This window comes from Danio rerio, chromosome 16, assembly GCF_052040795.2.
Source record: "Danio rerio strain M-AB ecotype USA chromosome 16, GRCz13ab, whole genome shotgun sequence".
NCBI lineage: Eukaryota > Metazoa > Chordata > Actinopteri > Cypriniformes > Danionidae > Danio > Danio rerio.
In genome coordinates this window covers 17,867,087-17,890,179 of record NC_141036.1, presented here as the reverse complement: position 1 = coordinate 17,890,179, position 23,093 = coordinate 17,867,087, and the positions used below count along the sequence as shown (strand labels likewise).

Below are 23,093 nucleotides of genomic sequence, written 5' to 3'. Positions count from 1 at the left end.
AGGCTCACTGTATGGCCATTTCCATACTGATCTCCTATTATTCGACTATGCATATACCCATATTTTCTTTATAGGGCACCTTTAAACCCCATCTTTAAGGCATTCATCTTAATAATTAATAATAATTCACCCCAATGCACAACAGTGTTTATTTTTCATTATAAGCATTTTAAAATTGGATTGTTTCTTAATTGCCTTTTTCATTATTTGCTCATCTGCCAGGAAAAAATGAGCTGGAAGGGTTGCTATCATTTTGTTATCATTCATACGGCTATTTTATATTTTAGTATATATTTTATACATTTATATATGTATGGATAAATTCATCGCACATTTAGAGGATTATTTATTCTTAAAATATTACTTCTTTTAGCTTGACACTTTACACATTTCTGAAAAGATCCTAATACATCTCAGCCAACCCTTGTTTAAACTAAAGAAAACCACTGGCCAGAATTAATCATCATCATTCTGCGTGTGCTCTGCTGAGAATCTGTTATTGGAAACATCATCTGGAACATTTTATGCAATTTCAATCCTTGTAGGCACCCACACACAAATAAATAGTATCTTCCAACTCCGGGTTTATGGTTTGCTTTCTGTCCTATGTGAATATTTAATCAACGCTTGCACCTCTGCATTATTAAACTCCACATCTAGAACAAGGTGAAGGGTTTGCACTGCCTCTCACAGCACACTCAAAACTGGGAACCAAAAATAGACTTAAACCCCACTCTAAACCTCTTTTTTTGGGTTTTAAATTGTGCTGCCTCTTAAGGTTATCCAGAATCTGTTATGAGCTTTGCTGATTTGGAGATGGTTTGGTGGACCACATAAAAACATCCTTAACTGTTACCTTACATTTTTCTCTTAAATTAGTTGTGAAGGATTGGCAGACATTGCTGGAATATTTGTGTGAACTGGAGCTCTTTTGCTCATGCCAGAACATGAAATCCACTGGAGATTTATGTGATACTGTAAAATTATTCTTAAAGGGTTAGTTTACCAAAAATAACTTGCTCTCACTCTTGTTACAAAATGGTTTGAGAGGATATATATATATATATATATATATTGATTAAAAATATTACTAATTAATCACACTTTTTAAAAAAAAATTAATCGCATTTAAAATACTGAAAAGTGTAATTTTGGCTATTCAAATGTAAAATGTAAATGTAATGTAATGTAATGTAAATGTAATGTAAACGCAAGACAAAAAACTATTTAAATTCAAAATATAATTGTTTATTCAAATTTTTGTTTAACTTGTAACACAGATTTCTTATTGTAAACAACATACCCACAATAAACCATCAAGATCCTGGCTTGACAGCCATAATTATTACAGAAATTAAAACACAGGTCATGTTAATGCCATTTGAATTTCAAAACAATCAATGCCAATAAAGAAAAAAGTTATTTCCAAGTTTGATTCTAAGTGGACTGCAAAAAATAGGCATTGCAGATATGGAAATTGGAAAATTATAAAACATTAAAGTATTGAATACAAACAATTACTCTGATTGTAAAGTTGTATTGCTGTGAGTTGAGAACATTAATTATAAGGTAGAAACAATTTTGCTTAATCCTGCTTTACATTCATCCAGTTGCTAAGACAGTCCAGTCCAGACATCCCTAGTCTCCCTGAAGTTGCCGGAGTAATCGCAAATGCACAGAGACTCCCGGATGCCCGCAAATGAATAATAATCTCCCGGAAATCTGCCAAATGATTATATACAGTTGAAGTCAGAATTATTAGCCCCCCTTTGAATTTTTTTCTTTTTAAATTTTTTCCCAAATGTTATTTAACAGAGCAAGAAAATTTTCAGTTTGTCTGGTAATATTTTTTTTCTTCTGGAGAAAGTCTTATTTGTTATTTCAGCTAGAATAAAAGCAGTTATTAGTTTTTTAAAGCCATTTTAAGGACAAAATTATTAGCCCCTTTAAGCTATAATTTTTTCCGATAGTCTACAGAACAAACCATCATTATACAATAACTTGCCTTATTACCCTAACCTGCATAGTTAACCTAATTAACCTAGTTGAGCCTTTAAATGTCACTTTAAGCTGTGTAGAAGTGTCTTGAAAAATATCCAGTCTAATATTATGTACTCTCATCATGGCAAAAGATGAAATAAGTCAGTTATTAGAGATGAGTTGTTAAAGCTTTTATGTTTAGAAATGTGTTGTAAAAATATTTTCTCTGTTCAACAGAAATTAGAGAAAAACATAAAAAGGGGGCTAATAATTCAGGGGTGCTAATAATTCTGACTTCAACTATAAATGTGCTGCGTTCTGACCAACCTGCTCCCTTGGTCGCGAACCTAGTGATTTTGCTGCATTTTTCTGCTTCTATGGCCAGGGATTTTCTTCTTTTCATGCGCTCCTTCTGCTCCTCCTTTCTGTTTACGTTCCATGTTTTTGCCTGACTGAAGTTGTTGCTGGTATCATAAGTTCTATGCAAATTGCTAATAAGGCAGTACGTCGCTGAAATGATTGGACTTCATGGTAGTCGCGATCGCCTGATTCATGGTTTGAGGTGTCCATCAAGCTGCAAGCAGCCTATGGCATGTCGAGGTGGGGTAATCAACGGCACGGCGGCAGGCCAGATTGACCATCAGGCCACCGAGAAATGTCCTGGTGCTCCCGATGGCCAGTCCACCCCTGCCCCCAAGGCTCTTCACAAATGTTGCGCGCAACTCACCTCCACCGCTCTTTATGTACGTCTCGCGAGCACACGCCCCTACTCGGATACGTAGCTCACTCAACCAAACACACACACAACGCGCCAGAGCGACTCCTTTCAGATTCAACACGCATGATCGCTCTGGATACTCTGGTGATGCAACATTATTTCTTTTATACTGAAACTTGTCTTTAAAAAGTGCCTCCTTTGGCCTTATCCATGTTTCTTTGCATGTTGCCCTGCAACTGCTTTAATTGTGTTAATTTTTTTTTACGCGTTAATTATTTCAAATTAATCGCATGCGTTATATGTACATGTTCTGTGTTCGATTCAAATTATAACCTGACAGTTAAACAGCTGAGCAAACATCTTTTAAACTTTAGATCTGTAGTGTCTGCTTTTTGCTGGCTGATTGTGGGTGTAGTAATACACAAAGGGTAAAGAGGCTGTTCGGGTGCTGAAATTACTTAAATATATCATGGCTATCAGTCAATCAGATTCGAGAACCAGACAGAACTGTTGTATTAATACACACACACACACACACACACACACACATATATATATATATATATATATATATATATATATATATATATATATATATATATATATATATATATATATATATATATATATATATATATATATATATATATAACTTGCCAGTTTAGATTTATCATATGATATCATATAGCATGATTTCGTGGGTCATATTGTGTGGATGATGATAGAATAGCAAAAATGTGGCTGCAATTAGTACAGCTAGAATAAAAGATTATCTTTTGTCATGTAAGCCTTGTATACATCATCTCCCTCTGAAGGGAATAGTGGCTTAAAGGAGAGAGAGCTAAGTGGTTAGGACAGTGCAGGCTGCATCTGATGCCTTTAAAGTGTTTGCCATCATCTGTAATTCATACTTTGAAAGTAGGAGTATTTGATATGGTTCACTGGCTCTATTATGAGAACTCTAGAGGGAAAAAAGTTATGACTTAGTCACAGGGTCAAATAAAACTTGGCTCACTGCTGTAGGAGGATATGAAGTAATGCTGTCAGTTTTAATGGTAAACATGCTTGAGTTAAATATTTGCATGTAGCTCATACTTCTGCGGTATATCACATCCACATGTCTCAACCACTTTAACTGTTTCTAGTCGAAGCTCAGTTGACCATTCTCTGAGGCCTCTTAATGGGAAAGTCATGGTATGACTTCAGCCGCGATAGACTTGGTTTGGAAAAGCTTGCTTGTTCACGCACAGTCAAAAAGGAAATTATTTACTCCAACAAGAGGACATTGTGTCTTTAAACTGTATCTGACTGTGTGTTCTGATTTGGCTTATTTTAAGGGATCCTGTTATGCACATAACATTTACTTGATATTTCGACAAAAAATAACTAATTTTACTATATGAACATATTGCAACTAGCAATATTCAAACCATTTATTTTTGAAAACCTATGAAGCTAAATACTTCTAGACCGTAAACAACTTAGTATAATTTACACTGCTACCAGTAATAACCAGAAATCTCACATAAACATGTGTCTCAGTCAGTGCTTTAGAAATTAAAATAGTAAATCCTTAAATTGTCTCACAATATTAAACAACTTAGAAGTGTGAAGGGGAAGGACTTCAAAATTTACACCTAAGAAATGGGACACCACTCTGGCGCTCTAGCTATCACGGACCAAAGTGGGGTGGATTGAGCCTCTATGGACGTGGTGACCCTGATCGAGATCTCTTACCTTATATGAGATTGACGATGGTAACTTTGGTATTTGTCTTCAGGAAGTCACAGAAGGCAACGATATTATGTTATCATAATGATACAGAGTTGCAATAAGCAGACCCCTAGTTTTTCACGATTCAGCGATCGTTAAATCAATAAAAAGTCGCAAATTTTTGCGATCTGCAAAATTCTCAATTAAACCCTAAATAATTACAAAACATTAAATAATCTCATAAAACATCAAATTCTAAACCATATAATCAAAATATATTTATTTCACTTTGCAATTAAATGTTTTACATAACTTATTGACGTTGCATTCGCAGCACACGTGATGTATTTAAGTGTCTCTCTTACAATGGCTGCATCCGAAACCGCCTACAACTCAGTAGGTACGGCATTTGAATTTAAACGTACTACTCAGCTGTTATAAAAGTATGTTCTATACAGTATGATTATCAAATGTATGAATGGAATTCGGACATACTACATCCACCATTTTGTCATAGTCACGTGACTTACCTGCATCAGTTGCGTCGCTTCACTCCTATTCATGACTTCTCTCGCGGAGCTTCATGGAATAGCGGACTTCATGGGATGCGCACTTCAGAATCTCGCCGGAAGTAGTAAGTCATCCGGGTACTTCTCGCATACTGAAATTTTATGAATTTTAAATAAATTAAAAAAAACACTATACTCGGCTCGCATACTGATAGTGTACTATGTAGTGTGGAAGTATGCTGTTTCGAACACAGCTAATCATTACGTTACATGTGGGCGGGGTGTTGTGCAACCTGTGCTGTAAGCAGACACAGATGAAGCGTGAGTGATGTGAAGTCAATGCAAAGATCCGATTACACATCCTGTGGCACAAATTAGGCGTTTTGTGCGTTTGATGCGCTTCAGACTGCAAAATTAAGCGTGAGCAAACATCTAAAAAATGGAGCAATGGAACAGACACAACAGCAAGCAGCTTACAATGATGGAGTCTGGTTCAAGCATGGTAGCCGCTTTTCTTGACATAATTGAAAGACATTATTTGTGCTTTACACGTATGGCTGGGATTATGGTCTTAATGAAATCGATAAGTGATATAGTTTTTTTTTTTTTTTTTTTTTTTTTTTTAACTGCAGTTACCCAGAGAAAACCAAAATGCTTCCCTACAATAAGTTTTACGGCAATCCCTGTTTTAGGTGTATTATGGTAGGTGTAATATAGATCAGAGTATATATGTAATTTTTTTATATTTATATATTTTAATTGTAAAATTGTCCAAAAATTTCTGGGAATTACTGCCACAGTATTCTGGGTATTGAGTGTGGTCCTGGAAAATCTTAGTTTTCAAGGGCTATCTACGCCTTCAAGATAAAGAGTATTGGGTAAGGGCTAAAGGCTGATTTATACCTCTGCGTCGAGTGATCGGCATGACCTGTGCCTGTGTTACACATAATCGTGCATTTATAGTTCTGCATGCTGTTTGTGTTGCTCTGCAATAACACTTCCGTGACGCTAGCTGGCAGTAGGTTTATGTTCCTCTGTGTCAAGTTTCTTCGTGGGTATTATGTTTTTATGAATGCTACAAGTAGCTAAAACTAGCTCATTCTGTGGTGGGAACCAGCAGACATGCAACAACTTTACTCATAAGATAAACACAAAACAAAAGTTTCCATTTGGAGCTCTTTCATGGGACTCCACGCTTGTAAACACTTGCTCCATCGAGCTTGCGGATCTTAGTGCCTCCCACGCTTGTCACTGGTACCAAGCCAACCAATTAGAGAGCTTGCTTCATGTGTCGTTGCGTGTATAGTTACATTTTTTTTTGAGAGGTGCGCATCAGCGCCAGCAAGAGCTATGCTATCGCTCGAAGCCAGCGCCGATGCATATGCTTGACGCAGAAGTATAAATCAGCCTTTAAGGGGTGGAGTTGGGATCGGGTCTTAGTGTTGTCATAACTCATTGGTGGTGGTACAACATAAATTATCATCACATTTTTAATTAAGGCGATTTGACAAGACTAAAAGAGAAACCATTATTGCTAGTCAAGATAAACTAATGAAGTAAAATAGGTGAAGCATTTCAAATGTTGTGAGGTGGATGAGGGCACTTTAGCAGTATATCAGTGTATAGTACCCACTGCTCTGCATACCCTTCTGTACCTCTCCAAGTCAGAGTTTGTTTTAAACTTCTGGTTTTTGCAGTTTAGAAACATGTCCAATTTTGGAAAGTGAGACTTGAAACCAAACTTAAGAATAGATGTGAAAGGAGTATGAATAGGCAGTGTAAAATTGCCTAAGATTTCTACAACTGGCATCTCTGAAAATTGCATTTGCAGTGTTTTAGTAAAGGACTTTCTTGTTGTAACTCGCTGATCCAAAGTATTTATGAAAACTGGACTGGGCAATAAGAGGAACTTGGTTATGACTGAACAGGTTACTATCTACCGTACTTATTTAGTTCCCTAAATTGATAGTAAAGTTACTTCTACATCCCTCATTAGTATGTCTGGGCAAGTAGTCAAGGTCATTTTCATGCATTTTTGTCATTAATGGCAGTCCTAGTAAACCTCCAGCACATGCTTTCATATGAAGCAGTATTTGCCACACAGAAAATTTAATCAGATGAAAATGACATTGAGATTTATTATTTTGTGTTAATGAAAGCCATTTGTGTAGCTTCTCCGGGGAACTACAGCTCTGTGAAATACATTTGTCTGTGAGAAGATTTTGTAGTGTTTGATGTATTAGTCAGGCTAGGGATGCACAATTTTGGAAAATCTATATTTTACGATATTTTGTTTACTGCAATACAAACTCCGATATAAATATGATTTCACCAGATGATTTAAATAGCTCTTTTTGGAAGGATTTTGTTCATTTAGATTTACTGAGAAAATCAAGTGTTTTTTAATATAAATTATAATAAATTACAAGCATAAATGATTAAATAAACAGTGTTTTTCTGAGGAGTCTAACAGTGTTGAAGTACAGAAATTGATCAGTCAAAAGTAAAATAGCATGGTCACCATTATATAAATAATTCCAAAAATAGTAATATATTTGTTTTAATCTTTAATGATCTAATAATCTAATCCTGCAATGTGACAATTTCAGATACACACATTACAAAATTGATGCTTAAACGATATATTGTTCAGCTAAGTCACACTAAAAGAAAGCCGTTAAATCTTTTTTTATAATGCAATGTTGTGGGGATTTCCTGGGCTGCCTTGTATTGGGATTTACTATTATTTAATACATGCTTCCCTGAAAAGATGTGCGTGACAATCCCAGCTTTGCTCATTTGTGTTTACGATATTTATTATGATTTATTGCCCAGCTCAACCTGGTTGTGGTTTTGAACATGTATACCAGACATATGTTGCTGTATAATGCAAAAAAATATTGAATAGTGATTTCTTGCTAATGATTAGGGTTTTAAAGCTGGCAATGTATAGGAGAGCTCGTCTAAATTTAACCAAAATGGATGACTAAGCTGCGAAGCTCTCCTGAGAATCAATTCTGCACATGCAAAGCTGTCTCAGACACAGACACTAGAGCTACAGACTACTAACAAATATATATATATATATATATATATATATATATATATATATATATATATATATATATATATATATATATATATATATATATATATATATATATATATATATATATATATATATATATAACTGTGCCTTAATTTGATCTGAAACACTTCACTGACTGCATGTTGTTGTCATTTTCAGATCAAGATGTCTGACTCCAGCAGCGGCAAGCCCATTGTGGTCACTTCCTCTGTCTCTCTTAAAGTTACTGCTCCTTCATTTTACAACCAACCCAAAAAGTTTGCATCTGTGGCTCCTCCACGTCCCAAAGCACAGATTGCCCCATCACAGCCTTCATCATTTGTAAGCACTGGTGTAATTGGACGAGTTGGAGAGGTTCCCCCACCCCCCTCATCCCTCAGTTATGGTGAGGCTATTACTATGAAAGATGATGTTATTTCTAGTCAGTGCCATTGTTTTAAATTTTTAGTTTTAAGTTTTATAATTAATTTGCATACATTATTATTCTAATAAAGGACACAAAATTATATAGATGTAATTAAGTAAAATTTATCCTGAACTTATAGAGCTAAATTTTCGTGCCCTCCTGTATACTGTAATAGAACTTGTTTAATTTAAAAACAAATTTCTCATTTACAAAATAGTCCAATTTAAGAAATACTATGAAAGAATCTTGCACAAAATACATATTGTTCCTGGTAAAAATAAAATAATGAAGAACAAATTATTATTTCTAATAATAGTAATAACATTAATATTATTTTTAGACGTACATTCATTTGTACAAAAGTAATAAGCATGTATTTCTGTCTCCTTTTTTTTCATGTTAAACCTAACTTTTTTTTTGAAACGCTGTTGTAAAGTTGGTGTCAAATTAGGATGTACATAATAGGATAAGTTCTCTCAATTATAATTTAGAGAAGCTTTGAAAAGGAAGTTTAAAGTGTTCTGTGGTTAATATTCACAGACACTAATTTGAAGCACATCACAGTTTGATTAGGTGTTCAGATTTAGATCCGCAATCATCTAAATTGTCATCCATACTTGCCAAATTCAGGAACATACACAACATTTTTATTTTAACCTCTTAAGGCCCAAGGTGTTTTTACATGCATTTTTTTTTTATTTCTCTTTTCTATTTGGGCTTATTGGAACCTAAGTAGAATAAAAATCTAAGTATCATCTTTTCATATGATGTACTTTTAGAAAAAAAGTATTATGTCCATATATGTGAACTCATGATCCGAATTTACATAAAACACTTTTTCCTGACTTTTTTTGTAATGCAAAATTAACATTTAAAACAAAAATAAATAAATGTTTTGACAATCAGAGTAAAAACATTTTTATTTCCATTTTGTACAGTTAAAAATTGTGTTTGGGACATTTTATATGCTGCAAAACAGTTACAGGATAATACTGTATGTCTGTAACAAAATATAAAACATTCAAAGTATTTTAAATAGCCACTTAAGAGCTAAAATGTGCTGCCCACGTATGTGGCCACTAAGCCCTAGGAGGTTATGCTTTGATTCCACAATTGCAGCAGAGATTGCATCCACCACATAATTTAAATGTCAGAGCAACTAGCAGTTCATTCCGCTGTGACGACCCCATTAGGGCAAGGACTAAGCCAAGAGAGACTACCATATTGTGTAAACTGCGGGGCCCTAAATTTAATTTATGTAGTAATTATATAATTATATTACAAACCAATCATGTGTGCTTATGAGAACGCAGACTTTACTTGTTTTTTTTAAAGATTTGTTTGTCTTTTCAATTGCTGTAACAGATTGCATGGTTGTAGTAACTCTCCCCAGCAGAATTACTATACTATTTAAACTACTGAAGTCTAGTGACGTTTCTTGTCAACAATGTTTGTGACTTTTTTTCTTACTCCTTCAAGTGTAACTAACACTGTCTGTACACTTTTATACTGCGTGCGCCATCCGGAAAGGCAGGCTGCAAAATGCCTGAGCAGCGTTACGCATAGTCCGTAAATATTATTGAGAAGTTATCAAACTGTCATTATTGTTTTATCAAAAAATTATATATTTTGATAATTATCGTTATCGAATTATCACCCTAATGTAAATACACACACACACACACACACACACACACACAAACTAAAATTAAAAAAAAAATTGGTCTTTGTTTGATGGCATACCTAATGAATTAAAGACATGTTTTTTCTCATGATGTATGCTAATGTACATGCAGTATGTAAATAAGCTATTCTGTCATGCTCTGTGTTGTCGTGAATAGGACTGTTTTGTCTTTGTGAATTGATGCAAGTGTAATGAAATTTACTGGCTCTATTTATTAGACTTTCCACCCCCTCCTCCTCCTCCGCTGGATGATGCCGAACTCCCAGCCCCACCTCCAGAATGCCAAATCACTCACCCTGTATCTGATGCCCCTCCTTCATTCCCAGCCCCTCCCCCAGTCGCAGAAGACCTTCACCTCCCTCCACCTCCTGAGGAGCTTACCTCTGTTCCTTCTGCCTGCTTCCCTCCACCCCCACCTCCACCTCCTCCTGTCCCTGAAAATGGTGCAGGTATCAACTCGCAGGTATGTTTGTATATTCTAATTTATTCTTAACAAGTTTTTACTTGTCTTTATGTCTTTCTCAAGCTTTATGACTTTCTTATTATTGTTTCTTTGAAATTAAAATACTTTTTAAACTATACTGACCGCAGTTTTGTCCTCATTAAAACCTTTTGTCCTCATTTAAACTTTATTCTAACTAGTAAGGCACACCATTTGTTTTAAATGGGTGGTCCACAGTGTGTTTGTAAGATGCAATGCAATGTGTGCTCATGCTTCACTTGTAGAAAATCACGTAATTTTTTTATATATATTACTTTGATTTTATACTGCCACTCTGCTAACATGAAAACGACTGTTATATGTCCTAGTTCCTCTGAAAGACTCGCCCTCAAGAGGTTCTGATTGGTCCTAACATAATGTGCTGTGATTCGTGGATCAGCTCCACGTCACGCCCCTACAAGCACAAGTTTTTGTGTTTTGTAAACAGTCCAGTCAGAGGCTCAGAGCAGCCGTTAGCAGTGTTAGCTGCCTGAATTAGACAGAAATAAAGAGCCCACAGCTTACGCCTGCTTTCTAAATTAAAATCTGAGTGTCTTTCACATATTTTCAAAGGAGCATGTGCAAGTAATATAAAACATTCTCATATCTTTTGTGAATTTGTTTTTAAGATGTAGAACACATGAAAAGCAGCTGCTTATAGAGATATGCATAGAAAGACACTGCAGTGCTGCTAAAGATTGTAAGTCTTTGCGGCAGGTTGACTGATGAATATGAATTTGTTGCTGAATTGTTAGTGGTGCCAAACAGCATTTCCCGTTCTTTTGATCTGTTTTTACGTCCTCGCTACAGCATACTGTTAACGCTATAAACTGTGCATGTAATTGATCAATTTTAACAAATAAAATACTTACAGGTTGAGGCTCACAATCCACAGCTTCATCTGATGAAAGAGTTTTAGCCGAATCCAGCACTGAACTGAGATTCTGGAAGTTCTCCTTTGTCAAATGCTAGCACCATATATGTTTTTTACATTATTCGCTGGAACATAATTAAAATTAAACTAAGTACTTCTCTCTTTGTGTCGTGTCCTTTGGAAGCCCAAATACAGAAACGGAACAAGCTCTGTAAAATAAAATTTGGAAGGCATTTTAGCTTTCTCTGCTTTATCATTACAGTGCCTCTGGCCACCCCCCTTTGCTATGAAGGGTGTGGGCGTGAGGTGAATGCACGTAACATGAAGTCCTTGTGATCTTGCTAGCCCGGATATATTTTTTGTAGTCCCCGAATTTTTTTACTGTAGTCTTTGCTAAGCTAACCCTGTAAAAGCCAATAGCTGCTTTTCCACTGTTGGGCCAGTGCGAGCCAGGGCTTTTATCGGGTCGGGCAGGGCCAATCGCCCGGGAGGTTGAGCAGTGAGGCTGAAATCATGTTGTGTTTCCACTGTCGGGCTAGTAGCTTGCAGCTTGCAACCCCGCCCCCAGAACGTCCCCCGAATCAAACATCACACAACCCGCCCATTTCAGCGGGAATCAGGCAGTTAAAGCACAGCATGGCATCATCACGAAACAATTCAAATAAAGACAACCAAAACAAACAAATGACCCGTTACTGTACAGCAGTACTTTATATGTCTATATGCACATACCTGTGTGTTCTCATTCATCATATTCATATACTTACCGACTGACTGTTGGCATCGAAATCAAGTAGTCTTGCTACTAACAGAGGGACGCAGTGCAGGGAGCGCATCATCCATAATAAAAGACCACAAAAATTCTCCACTATTAACTCTGTATAAAATTTATTTTATAACATTCTCATTTAGATAGAAGCTGTCAATGCTCTGGAGAGAACTGAAACATGAATTTTTCCCTATAGGCTTTATGACACTTAATAGGTGATTCCCCTTTATTTAAAGATGTTGCTTATTATATCTTAAGTAAAGGAAAGTGTTAAGTATTTCAGCACATAAGAGCAAGTAATAAAATAAAGCCTATATTTCATTACGCTCAGCAGCTATGCACTAATAAAGCTCTTATTGTTTTTAAAATTTCCTTTTTAAATTTTACCATGTCATATAAAAAACATAAACACTTGTTTGAGGACACAGAACACATTTTGTTTTTGCAGTTTTCCCCCGATGCGTCTGTAAAGTGGCGCTGCGCAGCTGGATGACAGAAAGGTAGCTTAGTTAGCTTAGTTTCTGCTTTCACTCACCCCAAAAATGCTCTGTTTGAATGCTTTGATTCATATAATCGTATCCAAATGCTTTAGGAATAATATTTAAAACCTTCTCCAGTGTTTCAGACAGGCTTTTGTAAAATGAAAGTTTAATATGGCTTTAAAACAGTTTGATTTGTATATAGTACCTAAATTGTTATAGCTAGCTCTTATTTGTTTTAAATTGGTTTATTTATTTTATGCGATTTTATTTTATTAATTATTAAAATTATTTCAATATAGCTTAGGCTATTTCATCAAGATATGACACTATTGTGTTGAGCCTACAAAAGTGGAAACGTAATTTGTAAAGTTTTATGTATTTCTGTTTTGTTCATATTGTGTATTATCTCCAAAATAAATTTAAAAAAAGAAAAAAGCCGCTCACGGCATCAACAGAGCTGTGAAGGGAGCACTCTTTTGCGGTCTCACATTCACATGCAGGCATCTAAACGCGCACAAACACACCTTTTAAACTTTACAAAAACTCTCGACAACCTTTACTGTCTGCTGTGTCTTTAATATGGTGTAAAGATTATTATGCGTTATTGAAACATCAAGGAGGACACAGCAAAGAAAAGTCACTTATAAATTAACTACTTTAATATTTTATGCAACAGCCTTACATTTAAAAGGGAAACATAAGGGCGATCATACGCTAAAAAGACCCCAGCCTATAAGGCTAGATGTTTTCTTTCCCTTATTTATTTATTTGTTTGGCGCATGTACTCGTGTGCACTCGGAAAACTGTGCCCGCCTCTCCTTTCACTTCGCCCCAAAGCCCCAGCCGGCCCTCTTTGGTCCAAGGTATTTGGCAGGCCGAGAAAGGCAGGCCGCTGGCCCCAAGAAAGCCCCGCTTTGGCCCGATTATGCCCCGGAAATGACAGTGGAAATGCGACTGGCCTTGGCTCGCCCTGGCTCGCTCGCTTTAGATTGTCTCCCTTTGCATTGCATTTTGAGCGTATTACATTCAGGGATGCTGTTTATGTTCACACAGCTGCAATACACATCGACTAAAGTTTAAAATGTGATATCGTAGTGGACCACCCCTTTAACTAAATGAAAGTTTTCACAGCAGTAAACTGCCATATAACAGAAGTAATGACAGCATTAAATGTGAGATAAATTCCAGCTCTGCAATAATACTCTAATATAAAATGAAAATCAATTAATTTTTTTAGTTCTGATTAATTTATTGTTGATTTAGCTTGATCTTTAATTATGCAACCAGTTTAATTCAACTATAATGCAGCGCTGAGCTGTCAACTCAGTCTTATGAACTGAGCAAGCCTAAAGTGACAAATTACCCAACCCCCATCAGGTGAAAGTTTAAACCCAAAGTAAGGAAATGAAAGGAACGTGGTGAAACCAAAAATAAAATAATTTAAAAATCAAAGAATAAAATGTATTTTAAAAAAAAAAGTTTGCCACTTATACGTGTAAAATAACAAGATTTATAAGTAGCATGTAACAACAGAGTATGTATGCATGATACATAGTATCTACATGTCAAATGTTGGTGTTAACTACACTCTCATATGTTAATAAACATTTTTTGCATGTTTCTTCTATTACAGTCCTCTATATTTAATAATCAAGGTTTAATACTTGAGCCTTTAAGGCAGTTGTGCAGTGCAGTTAATGTGTAACATTTCAGAAATGAAGTTGGAAGTGCCTTTATCTTTATTATCATGCAACAACACTCATTGCACAAAACAATGACCAGCATACATCTTATATTGAGTGAACAGTTACTGCAGTGTTACCATCCAAGTACACAGTTAAGTGTTGCACAGTGGATTTTGTTTTCCAAATTATACAGTAATTTGTGACATTTTTACACATTTTCCTACCATGCAAGTACACTGGATCACAAGATGAAACCTAATTTAGCCTTAGAACTTCCATTCTACTTCGGTATTCACAAATGCATGGTATGCACACTAGACTAATCCAGTGTATACCAGACTGGTAGCTGTTGTATTGTAGAATGTGTGGAAGTAGAAATTATCCATTGTTGTTCTTAAAGTGGCAATCAAAGTCCTACAATTTGATGTTCATGCTAAAATAGGTAGTTTTTTTTCTGTTCATTTTAGAGCATTCTGTTTTACTTATTTTGATTTTGAATTTGGCTTAAAGGGGTTTACCTCACATGAACTCTGTTTTGCCTGTCAGAATTAGTTTTAAAGCAAAAGTAAAAGAACTAAATTTGTAAATTAATGTTGATCTATCATTCACATCGTTGACTTGCTTATTTTTTTGTAGTTGTTCATTTTCTCATTCATGTCATCAATTACAAACTATTCTACATTCATTTTTTTCACTGTCTTTGTTTAATCCGAGAAGGTGGGAAAGTAAAAAAAAAAAAAGTGGTTTGCAGCTGTAAACTATGCTGTCTTGTAAGACGCCGTTACCCTCCTGACTGCTGACATGTCCATATAAGCACTGACTCTATTTATGGATGTGTTATTCTACTGAGTGTGATGTAATTGGGCTACATCATCACACACAGGGCCTCGTTCAATCAAACAGACCCACTGTTAGAAGCGAAATCCACTGCATAAACATTATGTTCTTTCTAGACATCTTTTAGAGGTTCAGGACACCCTGGAGTTCTTTTTTTTATATTAACAGATGTGTGTGTGTTGAGCATCAGTTAAGACAATGTTAGCACCTGTCAGCTTTAAGTGTGGGGAAAACTGGATAATTTTGAGCTTTTGTTAGCTAATTTCAGCTTCCGGGTTAAAAATGATTTTTGGGGCGGCATCAAAATCAGCGATGTAGCGAAGTACTGCAAGTGCAATGATGACGTGTTGGTTTCTCATTATTATTCATAGCGGAGTTTTCTTATCCTATGAGAAGAGCCGGCTGCTTAATTATTCATGAGAGCATGTGCTTCCCGAAGGCAGACCTGCCAGTTTCAAGCAAGCTGTGAGACACAGACGTTCATGAAGGCTCGATTGTGTTTGTTTCCATGATCCACGGGGTTTGTTACATGTTTTTTTCTTGCGATCTTGTCAGGGCCGATCATACAGCAAAGCTGTGTGTGTGCTGCAAGCATTTTTGTCGGGAGAGCAGTGCGAGAATTGAAGAATGGCGGACGTTGACTTTTATCAGGAGTTCGTTCACATTCAGACACATCGCTGTGCTGCTGTGTTTGCCTAAATCCTCTATATTACCAGCAGGGCTAATGGTTAAAATAGACAGGACAGGAGACCTTCTGCACTGAGTCTGCATTTAAGATCTATAATTTAGACACGGGGATCGAGGGAGAATCCTCATTTATAGTGTTTTCATGAACACACTTATCTTTATAATGATATAAACTGTGGTTATGTGTATATGAAATTACGAATAACAAATGTAGCAGGGCATTAAATTACTGTTTATTTCTTTGCATTTTAACTTTTTGAACTATAAACTCATGCGTCTCCTCACGGTTTGTGTCTCATTTTGTGAGCTAACTGTCAACAACAGTTATTCGCTCCCCTTCTCCCCTGCTGGCCACGCCCACTCCTGCCCTATGCTCGCGGAGCTCCACGCCCATTAATCATGCATCTTTTGAAAAAATTCTGAAGTAGACTTTAACCGAAAGTGGGGGGTGTCATGGCCCTTTAAAGGTGCACAAAGATGAAAAATGTATCTAAATATCAATGAAAAACATACTCGTAATTGTCCGAGATTTGTAATTGCTACTATTATTATTACAAGTATTATATATTTAACTACACAGTAAAGTTCATCGAGACAAACTTTAAGACTGGCTTGACAAATCCTGTTGGTAATAGTTTTAGTTTAAAACAGTTTGGAAAGTATAAATAGATAGATAGACAGACAGACAGATAGAAAGATTAGTATGTTAGTAGCATTATTCTAGCATGAATAAGCATGATTCTAGCATGACTTAACATGTCATTAGCAGGATTCTAGCATGAATTAGCATGTCATTAGCATGATTCTAGCATGAATTGGCATGTAATTAGCATGATTCTAGTACAAATGAGCATGTTGTTAGCATGTTGTTAGCATGATTCTAGCATGATTTAGCATGTTATTAGCATGATTCTAGCGTAGATTAGCATGTTATTAGCATGATTCTGACATGAATTTGCATGTTTTTGGCATGATTCTAGCATGAATTAGCATGATTCTAGCAGACATCCCAAGTGTCTCTAAAGTTGCTGGTGCATGCCGCAAATGCATAGACACTCTTGGATTCCTGCATATGAATGATAATCTCCCGGAAATTGTGCATCTCTCGCCCGGTCCTTAAAAACATTGCACACCCCTCTCTCCACCGCATCCCACCTAGTTCTTCAGATGTTTTGTTGTTAAACTAAATATAAATCTACATTATCGATGCTGTAAAAGGACCTTATGAAACTGAAAATAATCACATCAATCTTTCACCGGGAGATTTCAGTGGCTGAACAACACGTCTGTGGATATAAGTCATTCATAACAGAACACAATCTAACATAAGCTTAGCCTGACTAAAATAGTTTTAAAACAGAACATTACATGTCTAACAGTCATACTTCAGCCATGGTGTCGTCCTTCCTCCAGCGTGCTAAAGTAACTCCAATTTTGATTTAGGTTTTTATTTGATTTCATTTGATTTCTCCCAGTCCGTCTCGTGACTGCGCAGCCGCTTATGTAGATGGGCACGCGCAAATGGCGTATCTGCGTGTACAGATGCGCAGAAGTCCGAATCTACATTTGCTGACAGACCTGCTTATCGGAATTATGGGAGATTTCGGTCCGACTCTATTTAATTGGATGACATTTTTTAGTTTTATTCCTTACCCAGAATATAAAAATACATATAAACACATTTAGATCATTTACTGTAATCATTACTATTGGACTATGAAGAGACTTTCAACCAGCACAACAAAAAATGTTTCTGAAGACAATCACCTACTGCACCTTTAACATCCCCCCCCCCCCCCCAAATAGGGTGTGGCTAGAACGTTTAAAGCTCATCGGTGATTGGCAGTTTGGTAGTCTGAGTTAAATGAACTCAGCCATTATTCTGTAAGACAATCTGATGGACAGGACAGTCAGTTTGATCCATTGTTAAGCCAATGAGAGTATTTTGAATGTATGTCTATGGGACAGTTTCTAGGGTCCAAAAGTGGTTGCTAGGGCGTGGCCAGAAAGTTTAAAGGTGATCAGTTATTGGCAGTTAGGTAGTCTGATTTAAATGAGCCCAGTTAGAAGTCTGTGTGACAGTCTGACGCAGAGTTATAAGGTCACAAAGTTTGGTCCAATGTTAAGTGTATGGGATTTTTCCGACAGTCCCGGGACGTTTTTTGGAAAACCGAAAGTCGGATCAGTCGGAAAACATATAGCAACCCGAGTCAAAATATTTCATAGTCTGGTGGTCATAGCTAAAAACCTCTAGGAGGTGATAGTTTATTTTTTGTCTCAGAAGAATAATAAAAAATATAATATTAAGCTTAAATAGGATTTCAGTAGGTTGGCTTTGACAAGCCAGCCTAATAATAATTTTAAATATGAAAACAATAGGTTGGCTTTGACAAGCCAGCCTAATAATTGTTAAAGATTATATTTTGCTTTTAAATGAATTTAAACAACTATTCGGTCATGGTGTCTGATCTCAAATGTTTTCTAAGTTTTAGGCTGTTGATTGTCATGCCTAGTGATTGTACTGTGCTGTGGTTTTCTTAGAGCAAGACTGTAATTTATTTCTCAGCTCTTCCCAGTTTCTGAGACCATTATCCCCCTCTCATTGCGGATTCGCATGCACATTCTACTCTTTTATTTTCTCAGATAATTATATCTTATGGCTTTAACTAGGCATTCATGTAATCACAGGCACATTTATTTATTTGCATTTATATTCCGTTTTTTACAATTGTGATAATTTATGGATTGTTTCTGAGCTCCATCTCTGCTTTTTCTGTTTGACATATTCATTTTTTTATTGTTTTGTACTGCCCCACCCTTTTTATTGCTTCACATTTATACACTGTTGTCCTATTTCCAACACTAAATCTAATTTCACAGCTGATTCACCCTTTCCTGTTATAAAACGCATACTCTCAGACCTGTCCTACGCTTCACACTCGTCTAGTCTCAAAAGTGTTTTTTTTCCTTCAAATTCTCACTCACACTTTGTCTTGTTCTGTTCTCCATAGAGGCTGTTCGAGAAACAGACAAGTTTTGATAGGCAGTTAGGCTCTTTGACTGATATGTTATCAGAGATGGAGACTAGTGGACCTTTCAACCCTAAGGTAAAAACACGGCATTTAACTAATCCTGAGTTCTTTTAAATTAAACTTATTTCATTTTTGAACCATGGAAATGGAACCATGTTGAGCAGAAAGGAAATATGTTTCTTAATGTTTTATATATATATATATATATATATATATATATATATATATATATATATATATATATATATATATATATACACACACACACACACACACACACACATATACATATACATATAAATATCTTTTTCTAGAAAAAAAAATATTAGTTTAAATCAGAATTATTACCCCCCTTAATTATTAGCCCCCCTATTTATTTTTTCCCCAATTTTTGTTTAACAGAAAGATTTTTTCAACACATTTCAATACATAATAGTTTTAATAACTTTAATAACTTATCTATAATAGCAGATTTTTTTATCTTTGCCATGATGACAGTAAATAATATTTGACTAGATATTTTTAAGACACTTCTATACAGCTTAATGTGACATTTAAAGGCTTGATTAGGTTAATTAGGGTAACTATGCAGGTTAGAGTAATTAGGCCAGTTTTTGTATAACTATGGTTTGTTCTGTAGACTATAGAAAAAAAATAGCTTAAAGGGGCTAATAATTTTGATCTTAAAATGGTGTTTAAAAATTAAAAACTACTTTTATTCTAGCCAAAATAAAACAAGACTTTCTCCAGACACACTGAAAATGTCCTTGCTCTGTTAAACATTATCTGGGAAATACAATTTTTTTAGATACATAGACGGACGGATGGACGGACGACAGATAGATAGATAGAGCAAAAACAGTCATCATTTACATACTCTTCACTTGCTTAAAAACTGACTTTCATTCTGCCATAAAAATCACACAAGGGAAATTTTTAAATTTTTAATTTAATTTTTAAATTAAATATAACATTTAAAAAATTGCATGTTTACTCAAAATGTGAAATGTAATATAAATCTAAATTAATTTGAACTTTGTTTAATAAGAAACCATATATATACAAACAGATATTTACTTTAGAAAGCAAATTTCTATTCTTTACTTGGTTGTATATTGTTGCCCTGTTAGTATTTTATCATATATAAGGACATTGTTGAATAAAGTAAAAAAAAAAAAAAAAAAAGCAGTATATAAAAATATAATGATTCCATTTCCCAGAATTACTTTGAAATCAAATCTTGCAACATTCTGTTGCCACAGTTTTAAGATTTTGCAAGAGTTTTAACTTCCGCCTTTGATTCAGATGTTTAACGCGTGTGTCTCTGTATATGTTTTTAGTTACCCAGCCAATTTGCATCAGCACCAGCACCAAAGCCAGCACCAGGACCACCACCAACCGCCCCAAAGCCTGCCCTTTCCTTTCTGCCCCCTCCTGAGCTGCAGGATCATCCTCCTCCTGCTCCATGGGCTGAAGAGCTACGTGCCCGAACACGACCAGCCAATCTGAGCACAGCGTCTGTCCCTGCTCCTGTACAGTCAGTGGCTAAAGGCCCAGCTGTTGCTCCAAAAACCAACTTTCCTCCCAGTCAGCTAAGTACAAATTTGGCTTCCAAAACAGTTAGTCCCGCACCTTCTGGAGGAGCAAGAGGGTTTAACCACACTGTTAAAAGCCCTCCCCAAAGCACTTTTCCACCACCTCCTCCTGCAGCTCCTCCTGCCCCTATTCCTCCGCCAGCCAATATTCCCACACCTGCTTTCAATCACTCTGAAACATCTCCCATTGGCAGTCATCAAAGCTTTGCTCCACCTTCTTCTGCTGCTCCTAAAACATCACCTGTCTCCACGTTCAACAGACCAGCAGGAAACAATGTTCCTTCAAAGGTGGGTTTAGGTGATTTAGATTTTTTTATTTGATTTGATTTCTTCATTTTCGAACAGAAATATTAGACATAAAATATCATTAACAAAAAATACATTTCAACATGGTTGAAAATGGAGTGGGATGAAGCACAAGCTTATTATTTTCCCACACCATTACCACATACATCATTTGTCTTTTACTTAAACTTATTTCTTTTTTTGCTTATCTCTTCTTTTTACATGAGACATATTTTATCCTTTTGGCATCTTTGACAAATTATATGATTGATTTCATTTTTACCTTTACATTTTGTAACATAGACCCCAAAAAAATCGTTGTACCGCAAATAGCCATTAATTAAAATTTCATCAAATCTTTCTCATTTCATTCTTTCAAATACCTCTATTCATTATTATATTCATTTAATAATATATATTTATGCTTTTAACTTTTTAAAACTGATTATTATCCTGACATTTTTTTGAGAGTATGATCTATACTGTTCCATAGTTTCCCACCACAGACAGAAATACACAAACTTTTTTTAAAGTTGTCCTTGTTTTCAACCTCCTAAAATTTAGTTCTTCTGCCAAGTTATATCCCCCTTCTCTTTCTCTTTCAAACTGAAATAGGTTTGTAACAAAATAACGGTTTGATTAAATTATGACTGTTTGCAGTTTTGGAAGGACTATGCCTTTTAATTTAGCTGTTTTTCTTAAATAACTGTGCATTATGATTTTACATTAGAAATAAGATGTAATGCAGCGTATAGGCAGCTATGAGTTATTTAAAAAGCATAAAGTGTGTTAACATTAAAGGGAGGTCTTTGGTATCGTCAGATTTAAATGGTCTTTCTGTAAATGTATTCTAACCTTCTCAAGGTTAGTTGAAAATAATATTAATAATAAAAGTTAGCATGAGAGACTACTTTCAAAACATAAAAAAAATCTTACAGGCTCTGAGCATTTGGCATATGACTGGCAGTGTAATAAGGGCTTATTCACACTATGCAATTTTTTTTTTTAGTGTAAACGTGCTTGACACATGTATGACCATTCTGCTCGTATCTCTACAAGTTTTTTGTAAACAGTGGCTATGTCTGAATACCAATGTGCTCTATTTTTATTTCTTGTTTTTTTTTTTTTTTTCTGGTCATCAAGGCAGCATTATTACATGTAAATAAATTGGTAAATATTAAAATTTTAAATAACTGCTTTCTTATTGTATGTAGTTTTAATTGAAATTATTACTCCAGTCATTATTGCTTTTATTACTATTACCATTCATAATAATAATAATAATAATAATAATAATAATAATAATAATATTAGAGTGACTTCTGAAGGATCGTGTGACTCTGAAGTAATGAAGCTGAAAATTCTTTAAAATCACTGGACTAAATTATTACATTGAATTATAAACTACTTTTAAACTGTTATTTTATAGTGCAATAAAATTTTACAATTTATACATATTTTTGATTAAATAAATGCAGCATTGGTGAGCAGGAGAAGCTCATTTTAAAACATTAAAATATTGCACTGACCTCAAACTTTTGACTGGTAGTATACATTATACTAATGTCACTTTCAATTTTTAATAACGGTAAAGTCATGATGATTAATTACATTTTAAATTTAAATGTTAACTTAAATTTGGATATACGGTCGAAGTCAGAATTATAAGCCCCTTGTTTATTTTTTCCGCCAATTTCTATTTAATGGAGAGTAGATTTCTTTAACATAGTTCTGATGATAATAGTTTTATTAACTCATTTCTTAAATAGGTTAATTAGGTTACCTAGGCAGGTTAGGGTAATTAGGCAAGTTATTGTATAGAGTTGGTTTGTTCTGTAGAGTATCGAAAAAATATATAATTTTCATTCAGCCAAAATAAAACAAATTGTCTTTTGAACTTTCTCCAGAAGAAAAACTATTATCAGACATACTATGAAAATATCCTTGCTCTGTTAAACATAATTTGGGAAATATTAAAAAAATTATTCGGTTTAATAAATTTAAAAAATTAAAAGGAAGTGTAATAATTCTGACTTCAACTGTATATAAAACTAGAATTATCTAAAGAACTGAATTTGAAGAGATTAATTTCTGAAAATGCCATTTATGCTGTTGAATATAGGTGTCTGGCTCAGGCACAGGTTCAGGTCCAGGTGGAGCTCCTCTAACTATGAGAGAGGTGGAAGAACTGGAGAAAATGACCAAGGACTTTATTCAACACATGGACAAACATCCTCCTGTGATCACCTCCCCAGCAACAGGTATTAC

General features: G+C 35.2%; 1 protein-coding gene across 4 annotated transcripts in view; it reads left to right on the top strand.

The window, feature by feature from the left end:
- Positions 1-23,093, top strand: part of zyx (zyxin) — a 47,031-nt gene that overhangs the window by 14,120 nt on the left and 9,818 nt on the right. For all 4 annotated transcript variants that reach the window (XR_015510572.1, XR_015510571.1, XM_087286032.1 and 1 more), the window contains 5 exon segments: positions 8,168-8,393; positions 10,317-10,561; positions 18,925-19,020; positions 20,286-20,828; positions 22,948-23,086. Coding sequence is in view for 2 of the 4 variants with exons in the window: in XM_087286032.1 (XP_087142158.1) it covers positions 8,174-8,393; positions 10,317-10,561; positions 18,925-19,020; positions 20,286-20,828; positions 22,948-23,086 (1,243 nt within the window). In the remaining 2 variants the exon portion in view is untranslated.